Below are 11,042 nucleotides of genomic sequence, written 5' to 3'. Positions count from 1 at the left end.
TGGTTATAGCCTCTCTTTTGCGATCAAAATTTTAGCCCAAAAGATACCTTGTGGAAAATCATTGATTTTCATGACCAACATTTTCAAGTGGGGAGGTCACGACGACTCATGTAGTGTGACATATTTATGAACTGCCAATTTGGCAGTACCGACGCGGCATGCCCACGTTGCAGAAAGTCTGTCCTATCAGAATTTTTGGTAAAATATTGACTAATAGGGAAACTTTGTGAATTGCATGTGCTTTCTCTTGCTCGCATTTACATGTTTTTGCCCACCCACCTCACGCAGACAAAATAATCAGTACATATAATTTTTCCATCGTGTTTATATAGAATGTGTTGATGAGAACAGGCAACCGTCAACGTAATAATATGAAGTGCCTCCATAGTCATTGCTAGTAATTGCTGTCAGCTGTCAGACTGCGCTCTTCATGGCAGAACGCAATGATCAGGCAGGCTCTGGTCTTGCAGTGTGACAACTTGTCCGTTCCAAGACACATTGCGAAATCATAATACAATGTCAATAATCTGACACTGCGGTTATCGGGAACGAGCCAACAAAATCGTGTAGTCTGGTTCAGGCATTAGTAGTTTGCACAGATGCGAAGGGAAAGAAAGCTGAGCTGTCACATTAGCTGCTAATTCTTTTTAAGGGTAGGATGCTTTGCTGCTATGCAACATTCATCGCTGAATAAAAGGTTGCTACAGTTGTATTCCTGGAAGAGGGTGAAAACATCTGTGTCAATCATTGCTTTTCTGTGGTAAATCTAACAAAAAGGAGAGGATACCTCATATCTACGCACTATAGGTTTCAGATTCTGTTTTTAAGCAACACAAAATGAAAGCTCATTATAATCCCAGCAGTTGCAGCATCTGGAAGACTTGAGGACTTTGTGTACATTTGACCTGCACTACAGGCAATTACATTATGTACTTGAACTATCAACTTTCTGTGTGAAACTGTGTTAAAAGCATTTCTATCACTCAGTAGCGTCTAATAGTTTCTTTGCACTTCATCTCTGTTCTGTGAGCATTGGGGGGAAATATAATTATTTGGAAAAGGGAAGTGGCGTGCGTTGGTGGAGTGGGATGAGCAGCTGAGGGATTCACAGAGCGCTGTTTGTTTTAAACGAATGTGTTCATCTGGAGCCGTATCCCTGGGTCAAAGACTGTTTGATTGAGAAAAGGTGTACACCTTATGGTGCTTTATTCACACATGAATAAACAATAAGGCTCATTACCATACAGTATAAACAAATACACCTGACAACTAATAACCATTTCTGATTATATTTACAACTAAATGGAATTTGGAGAGAGTGAATGGACGATATTTTTTCCAGTAATACGTAGCCATGCAAACTGAATGGTTTTTAGTTTGGTATTCTTGTCAAAAAAACCTAGTACACCAGATTTATTATTCTATATATCCGCAATGAATATATTACACATACAATTTGGGATATATCAAGCTTTTTTATCGGAGGAATCTTCACAAAATATACGGCTGCTGATTAGATGATGCCTTCTCTCGTCACACTCATCACTGACAAATCCACATTAGGCCAAGTATGACATATTGGTCAAGGAAAAGCCCCAAAATATCATTTACTGGAAGGGAAAAAAACTTTGCAATGTTCTTTGCTCCAATTTAAATTTTAGCGTTGTTTACTTGACAACGGACATGAGAGTGAAAATCCAAAAACCTTTCCAGAGAGCCATTTTGTTAAGACAGTGACAGCGTTTGGGAGAAAGAAAAGACCAAGACGCATTATTGGAGGTTTCATGCACTTTCCATTTCTGTGTGCATGCAGATTTCCCCCACACAAAAGTAAAGTTGGATTAAAAATACGAGCCATTTCTTTGCTTAAGCCCTTGGTTGTGTATTTCTGATAAAACTTTGTAATTAGACTTATCTACAAGCACTATTTTTTACTGCCCTCTAGTACTCAAGCAGATAGTAATTACCTAGTCAGGTTCGCAACTCACACCTTATTACCCAAACTGGCTCGGTCATCAACTGGCTGGGGACAGTCTAGGTGTCCCCAAACTATTCCAAAATGGGCTGCAGTGGGTGTAGAATTTCATTCCAACCATACAAGACGACCCATTAGCCGTCTTCCAAGTTTAATTAGTTCAGTGCTCTTTTTCTCTTTAGCAGAAAACGCATTGGTTAAACTGTCTGCACTGGATTAGGTTGGAACACAAACCAGGACCTATAGCGGCCCTTAAGGACCTGTTTGGGACCCTTGGTTAGACACTTGAGGTTGGCAAGACAGTACTGTATGATGAATGAACGAATTAGGCAGCACCACTTTTCGTGCAAGGCTACAAGTCAAGGATATGAATTACAGAATTGGTAAAAGAAGAAGGATTTATGCTGTAGTAAAATACAAAGATACCTGTATAGTTTCTGAACCCTGGCAAGGTGTCCCCAGGGCACACACCACCTGGTTTCTGTTGTCAGAATTCACTTGATTAAAATAATGGTGATTTTTGGCTTTGGGGTAAAATTCCTAAAATGCTGTATAACCTTACCAAGTGATTCTAATCTAACCTTTTTAAATTTTTAAAAAGTAAATGCTACCATCTCAGTTTTTTGACAATTTACTGGCTTGGATTAAGGTCCATCTGTTCTGCATGTAAAAAGACCAAGTAATGAGCATCAATTGATTTTTAGATACCTCTTTTCCTACTCAGACATAAAACATAAAACATTCACACTCATGAAAATAAAGCCCATTATTATTTTACACTTAACATCATCACCACAGTCCTTTTTGTCATGTTGTCAAATTTAACATAATACCAAGATAATGGCTAAAAAAATGACCACTTGTACTTTTTCATTGCAAAACTTCAATCGTAGTATGTTTAGTATTTGAAAATGTCAAAAACAGAGTTTACAGAATCAATCCATCATTGGGAGGTTGTAATACCAATACGGAATTACTGGAAGAGTCAATTAAAATTCATTGATAGAAGAAAATAAAGAGGTATTTTCAATGAGAGTGTGCTTTATAATTCCAATGCACTTTATCATTCAACGGGGTTTCAATATTGGTTAATCATTTAATGAAATCCTATTTGGCAAAGCTACATCAAGTTGATTTATATCACAACTCCTACTGAACACTACTATTGTTACGACTACTACAGCTCCATCTAGAGCAGGGGTGGGCAATCCGGTCCTCAAGAGCAGCTTTGTGTGTAGGTTTTTGTCACAACCGATCCAGCACATAAACTTTAACCAATGAGATTTCTGCGAAAACAAGAAGCAACTGAGTGCAATCCACTGATTGTACTTGTAGAACACCAGATTGGTGAAAAGGTTGGATCAAAAATCTGCACCCATCCTCGCCCTTTGTGGAATAGTTTGGCCACCACGGATCTGATTACTGTCAAGTGGATGTATACCTCACTACTACTACTACTCCCACCACAACTACTACCACCATAACCATGGCCACCACCATGAAAACCACCAACACCACCCACACCAAAACCACCACCAACAAGACCACTACCACCACAACCAACACCACCATCACTGCCGACCATCACTACTACTTCTACGTTTAATAATCTGGAATGAAATCAATTTAATATTCACCGAAAGGTGCGTTTTATATTAAAGTGCGCCTTATAGTGGGCTCCAGCACCCCCCACAACCCTTGTGAGGATAAAGCAGTGCAGAAAATGAATGGATGATCCAAAATTCAACTGTAAAGTTTTGTATGTCCGATAGATTAAGGATTTATGTTACTTACTGGATGAGAAAGTAATTGTGTACTAATATTTTGGACAGAGACTAATTGTATAATTTTGTTGGTCAGTTCATACGGTACTCAGATGATTCGCCAAAAGACGTTTCGTGTACGAACGTTTCGGACGGACAGTTCGCCAAATGGACGTTTCGCCAAACGGACAGTTCGCCGAACGGATGTTTTGCCGAAAAATTAAAGTGTTTAATTTCTTATTTTATAAAACAAATAAAAGTGGGGATGTTTCTCATTGTGTTGTTTTTTTGTGCCGAGGTTGAAAAACATACACACACGATCTCACACAAAATGATGCAGCGGGCCAGATTCGGCCCCCGGACCGCCACTTTCACACCTGTGCTTTAATGGTAAAATTCACAACACGTATCGGATATACATTTTCTATTGAAGTACAAGTGTGGAAAAATAATTTTAATGTGCTGAAAATCATTTTAATGTGCTGAAATATTATTTTGATGTGCTGAAAAATCCTTTTGATGTGCTGAGAAGCATTTTGATGGACAAAAGAAAGTTGCAGATTCCCAATAAACTTTACATATCGTCTTAAAATGAAACAACAAATAGAAGAAATATAACTTTCAGAGCACACGCTGGGGTTCGGATCATTCAGTTCCATTTTAAGTAGACTGGAGGCTTAAGTGCGCACATGTCCAAATCTTATCCGTGATGTCACAAGGCACAACTTGGTGAAATCCAACACCAGCAGCTGGTAGGTAGAAGTTGAGTTGGGCTGAATGTTGTCCCATCAGTGCAAGTCAAGGCACATAGCGCAAACCACTCATTGCCTGGAGGAACGACGCAGCACGCAACCCGTGTAGAAGAAGCCTTCCCAAGGCATCTTATCACGGATGCTCTGTGACACACCGTCAGTCCAATTTGGATCTGGAATTTTGTTTAGTTTCAGCGCTTTTCTGCCGAAAGAAACCGTCGGTAGAGAGGCAAGAGATCTATCTATCTATCTTGTGGACTATCACACGATGTGGAATCTCTGAGGTGGCAGAAACTTTACTCCTCAGACCACTTGACGCTTCACTTAGGCTGCTACCAAGGGTTAGCCCATGAGCCGGCATTCCCTTGCGTGTGATTCTGTTTTCACTCCGATTTCTGCTGCCTGGACAAATGTATACAAATGCATTTAGGAGCTCAACGGCGAAGGAGTGGACACGTTTCCGCGGCAGCAACGTAAGTGTGCTTTTTGTGTGACTAGCACGAGAACATCAGACGACGCAGGTTCGAATTCCTCACCCAACATGATTATTGTTTTTTGTTTATGTCTTAATAATTCCAAACATTCTGTTCTTTTATTGGTGCCTGATCCCGAAAGGCTGCCAATTGACTGAACATTGTTCAACTTGACACCGCTACAAGGCTCTACAGTAAAACACTTTGGTGGTGTAAACCTCTCATCTCGCTTTATCCTCCCTAAGGTTGTGGGGGGTGCTGGAGCGTATCCCAGCTTACCTGAATTAGTGCCCACGCTCACACTCATACCTAGGGGCAATTCAGAGTGTCCAATCAGCCTACCATGCATGTGTTTGGAATGTGGGAGGAAACCAGAGTACCCGGAGAAAACCCACATAGGCCCGGGAAAACATGCAAAACAGTGTAAACCATTCATTCGTTTTAAATAAGAAAAATGCATCTACTCTAGCTTTTTTTTTACAGTTGTATTATTTCAGAAAGTCAAGGTGCTTCCTAATGTATCAATTTAATAATGGCGCCTACATGTTTAACAGGTATTGATAAATCAATTAAAACTAGATTATGATACATCTATTTCGTAGAAAAGAAGCGTGCAGAGGATTTTCTGCAGCATGGGCATCCAAACTGGTCTGAAGAAAAAGTTCTTATTCACCATGACAGCAGAATAGAGAATGTCAAAGATGAGTTAAAAGAAATAGAACAAAAAAAAAAAACATTTCTTGAACAGCGATTAGTAAAGTATGCACTATTTGACAAACAGAAAATATTACCGGAAAGCACTTCTTGCAAGAAACTTGCTAGATTCCCAATGACCAATACCAAGCTATGAATTCTCTCCAGATGTTAGGAAAAGGGGCTTAAAAAGGGGGAGTGTTACCCCTAGAAATGAAAATGAACTTGGAATTATTCTGATATAAACTCCTCTTGGAAGAAAGTGAAATGTAAGTTGAGCAAGGAATCTCTTTAGCTCTTTATAAGTGAAATCTGGCTTTTCCAGATGATCAGCCACTGTTGTCGGCATTGCTGCTGAATGTCTGTCAGTGGCCCAATGCAAACTAGCCAGGAGTTGTCAGCATCACTTTTGATTGGCAGCAATTCAAAAGGTCTATTTTAACTTTGGATCTGATGGAGGTGAAAGCTTCTCAGTTTAGGTCAGTGGAGTTTAAATTGAGCAAGAATCAACAGAATAATGTTAAGTTGTTAGCCTATTTCCTCAGCACTTGACCAAGGTAATGAACTACTCAAAATAAAAAATAAAACATTGACTTAGATGTCTATCAGTTTAACCTGAAAATTCTTATGGAAGATTTTTTTTAAATTTTCTATGTCTTTCAAAAGTTTCTTAAAAGTCAAACTGATCACAGGAATGGCTTTAACAATACCCTTATTGAAAATAAATCAAATCAATCATTGATCCTGATTCGGGGTGTTAGAATAACGACTTGTGACAATGGGTAAAGCATGAGGAGACAGCTTTCCATGGCGTGGGATGTCTTTCTGACCAGGGTGTGGCTTTCTCCTGTCTTGTTTAGTAGGGGAGATGTTTGGTGGCAAAGAACATGGCAGCCATATGGTTTCACTGGCTTTTATTTGCCCTCAGGCTTCTGTTTGCCAAGTACCAACTAATGCCTTTGCCTCAATACTTCTCACGACTACTCTTCTGCTTCTCACCCATTGGACCGCCTCTATGTTTTTTTTTACATATGCACGCTGCCTACTCTTACATATGGCCTTCTGGCAGGGATAAAAGTGGGCTTCTCATGCGATAATGGCCATGTTTATATGCACCCAATATTTAGGTTGAAGTAAATATTTGTGTTTAACATCACAACATTTGTTAATTGTTGTTAATTACTGGCTTTCTAGTGCATGTTGTCAAAATGACAGATAATCCATATGGCAACAACATGATAAAAAGCCCATGGATAGCATGCTACTAGAATGCAAAAATGTGCACCTCATTAAGAGTGTGACATCATCTTCTGTTTGGAGTATTTTCTTTTTAGCCGGCCGGGTTAAGGCAGCTGAGAAAGGAAAACTAATTGGGATCTACTTTCATAATGAAGTCTTTTCTTTCACCTCTTCGATTGAATTGCTTCAAAATTATAGTCTGCTGCCATTTTAACGACACTTATAGTATTTCATAGTGCCTTTAAATGTGCACACTTACAGGATTGTTAGTGAATCAGATTCATATAAAAAAGATACAGATGAAACTTCTGCCATCCAAAAAAGCTTTATAAGTTGCAACCCCTAATTCAGACTTACAGCAAAAAAAAAAAGGAATATAAGCAACCAGTCTTCTGAAAAGTAAATCTCAACACTTACAATTTTTGAAATTCCCCTTTTGTACGCTCTTGATGCCAAACTTCCTCGCTGTCGCCATCTATCTTTTTGCTTGCAAAATAAAGTTCTCTCTCGTGCTTTCTCTCTTTTATCATGTACTATAAAACTTCATAGGAAGTGCGTCTTCATTGGGAGGTTTCCCATGCTCTGGAAGTTATTTCAAGGTTACTGCTCTGTTTGGTGTGATTAAATTAAATGACAAATAATATTTTTTATCATTAAAGTGAGCCCTGGTTGTACTTTCTCAAGAAATGCTCTGTTTTCACAAAGCTCTCACCGTCATTATTTAAAAAGAAAAATTGCACCACTGAGCAGAGGAAAATAGTCGTATCAGGCGCCGGTACAGAGAATCAGATCGGTACATCACTAGTTCTGACCGGTTAAGTTCCCTCTTTGGACCAAGCTATCAATTGCATTTCTCCATCAAGATTTATAAATCATTGTTTTTCTGAAGCCATCTAATGTTGTAGCTAAGGGGTGACGTACACGCGGCTCTTGACGCGAATGCGGCTCCCGGCCTAAATAAATGTAGCTCTTTGCTTCTTATCATATTTTGTAATACTGTGGCTCTCATATTCATAGGATAGGCTCCAACCTCCTCAACCCTTACCAGGATGTACGGTACGGACGATGAATGAATGAATGAATGTATTTTCTGAACATGTAAGATGTCATCTTTTCACTTCTGACTGACGTAATTGACAGGAGACTTGTGATAGCACACACTTCTGTTAATTGTGAGTTATTCCAGGTTTCCTTTTCCTTTTCGCTTTCAATTTCCAATGTGTGCCATTTTCTTTCTTTCCATTTAAGATGAACTCATGAAAAGGACCCAAAACCCCATTGTTCACTGAAACTGGCCACACTTATTCATTTCAGTATTTTCCCATCATATTAGTCACCACAGTAACGGTGTCTGGAGTGCAGACTCTCCCTCTCCCATCACAGAAAAAAATAACAAAAAAATCATTATCAGCAATCAACATTTGGATCCCAGTTGAGGCATTGCAAGAGATCAAAATATGCATGTGACAAAATAACCCAGGGATAAAGGCCCTATTTTCGTTTGGATTAAATTTATAATCCTGTGTTTTTTGTTGTTTTTGTTAAAATCGTGTCAACTAAAATTATGCATTGCTCACTCTGCTGACTGTACTCCTGGTCCAGTCAAGAATGTTTTTTTTTTTTTTTTTACACACTGATGAATCATGACATAGACTGGGGTGGAAAACTGAGAATGATTAAACAACTGTTTGGGTTTTATTTTCGTTGTGCAGTCAGCACTCAAACTCTGGCATTATTACACTTGTGTAAATAATTTAATAACCTACCGAATTGGCAACTTTTTGAGCAAGCATTTGCCTCTTACTTCCCGTTAATGCTAAACTGTGAATGCCACAAATCTCAGTAAAATTCTCTTTAGCCTTTGGCTTTGTCAAAGTATTACCGAGAGCATGTCATGTCTTGAAACAGGAGGGTCTTAACCAAGCTTTCATGTTGTGGGTGGAGAACTACTGTGTGTGGGGGCATTTATGATGCATTTAGCCAACCTATTACATAACAGTAGATTAAGTTAGAGAGAAATGAACCCTTTTAGTAAAAAAAAAAAAAAAAAAAAAAAACCAGAGCTGCCAACCTCCGTCGACCTCATTTCAGGAGTACCTTTTGTCCCATTTCCGGAGTTTTAATCAAACAATTTAAATCAAACTTTTATTATCATGCGTTTACAATCATTGAAATATTGCATTTTTGCAAACTATTGAAAAGGTACAGCATAATGAAAATAAGTATATCTTTGTGTTTGGGTCCTTCTACGTACTTTTTACAGTCAGTAATTCCACCAAGTGTCACGCTGAAATCGCTCATTGCATGTTGTGCAAATGTCAGTCCTTTTGGAGATGGCTTCAACATGGAATATTTCGTCAAATACGAACCAATGAACTTCTGCGAGTGTCTGGATTTCTTATTAGAAGTTTCATCCAAATTGCCATCCAGTTTGCGCTTAACCCGAACTGGTATATTGATAGGACCAGTGCTGTGCTGTGTCCGCCTACTTCCTTTAGAACAACCTTGAAAATGATAGTATTTGCTGATAATCAAAAGACTGGTGGTTTAGTCAGCCTTACTATCACTTACTTGCCTTATGAAAAAAATGAAAACGAAAATGTTAAAGCGATAGAGGCTACCCAGAGCAGTTGGGAGCTCTGAAAACTATCGTGTTTTGTTATAATGACAAAAGAGAGAAGTATATGTCAAGCAGACGGTCAGTAAATTAAGTATGAAGTGTGTAGACGGCACAGCGGACGACTGGTTAGAACATTGGCCTCACGGTTTTGGGGTTAAGGGTTTGATCCCAGGTCAATCCTCAGTGTCGAGTTTGAGTGTTCTCCCTCGGCTTATATGGGTTTTCTCCGGGTACTGCGGTTTACTCCCACATCCTAAATATTTGCAGATTAGGCTGGTTGAATACTCTGACTTGCTCCTATGTATGAGTTAGAGCGTGAATGGTTGTCCGTCTCCTTGTCCCCTGGGATTAGCTGGTCACTGATTCAGGGTGTCATCCGAATAATGCCCGTAGTTAGCTGGGATAGGCTTGAGCGCCCCCTTCAAAACTTTTGTTCAGAAAATGAATTAATCAAAGTGTGTAATTATCATCATTGTGGTCCGGTGTGTCTCTGACGTAGAAGAGTTATTCTTGTACCCAGAGGTTGTCGGTTTGATTAACCTTGTCTAAATATTCTTGAGTAAGACAATGGACATCGCATGGTTCAGAATGGCATGTGATCATTACGTGAATGATAACAGTGTGAAAGCACTTTATGTTCTAGAAAGGCGGTAAGGTGCGATAAGTTAATTTACATTTCACAATTGACTCACTTGTTATGCTGTGCTGATATGTGTGTCTAATGCCAAGTCATAACCAGTTCACACTGAATGAGCTGTATAGTAGAACACTAAGACATTACTTTTACGTTAAATATTTCAATAAATATTCCCCAAAGGTCAAAAACCATTCATACTAAGATCACAGCTTGCATACATTTTTGCTGTCTGCATCTCCAGCACCCGAGTGCCGTTGAAATTTAGCTGTATTTCTGAGACAGTAGTTAAAGCTTTTAACATCTGTAGGACCTCCTGCAAATGGAAAAGTGTAAATGAATGAAGACGACTCTAAGTTTACTCACAGCATCTTGTTTGGTCGCTGTTTTGTAGGCCGAGTCAATCTTTACTCTAGTGTTAACTGACCTCTTGACTCTGTACTAGCTATATCCACCATCCCTCGATCACTCGGTCGCCAGCCAATCACAGTAGTTGATTTTTAATTTTTTGAATACCCAATATTCTATTTTTATGGATTTTCATTTTTGTAAAACTGACTAATCATATGTTTGTAAGTTTTCTTTCACATCTGATTCACCCTCTCCAACAAAAACTGGATTCTTTTTTTTAATGGTTTGGTGGTTCGCATTATAGGCAGAAAATAGTATAAGTATAGTCAATATTGGCAGCAGAGAATGCGAAAGAAATCTGACACACATTTTTGCTGTTTGGGTTGTCCATAACATATGTATTTATGTAACATCTGTTTCATCTGCTCAAATCATGTCATCATTTGACATTGTTAATGTGAAAACACGAAAACAACGTACAGTACTGTATTTACTTCTTGTTTACGTCTCGCTCTTGTTTGAGCTTTTCAAAATTACCATGC

At 38.9% G+C, this 11,042-nt stretch overlaps 1 protein-coding gene across 1 annotated transcript in view; it reads left to right on the top strand.

The window, feature by feature from the left end:
- The first annotated feature begins 4,508 nt into the window (after positions 1-4,508).
- col24a1 (collagen type XXIV alpha 1) overlaps positions 4,509-11,042 on the top strand; it is a 65,796-nt gene continuing 59,262 nt past the window's right edge. The window contains exon 1 of the mRNA XM_077717668.1: positions 4,509-4,963. Coding sequence (XP_077573794.1) covers positions 4,911-4,963 — 53 coding nt within the window. The 5' untranslated portion in view covers positions 4,509-4,910. The remainder of the gene's footprint in view (positions 4,964-11,042) is intronic.

This window comes from Stigmatopora nigra, chromosome 5, assembly GCF_051989575.1.
Source record: "Stigmatopora nigra isolate UIUO_SnigA chromosome 5, RoL_Snig_1.1, whole genome shotgun sequence".
Taxonomy (NCBI): domain Eukaryota; kingdom Metazoa; phylum Chordata; class Actinopteri; order Syngnathiformes; family Syngnathidae; genus Stigmatopora; species Stigmatopora nigra.
This window is presented reverse-complemented; position numbering and strand designations above follow the sequence as displayed.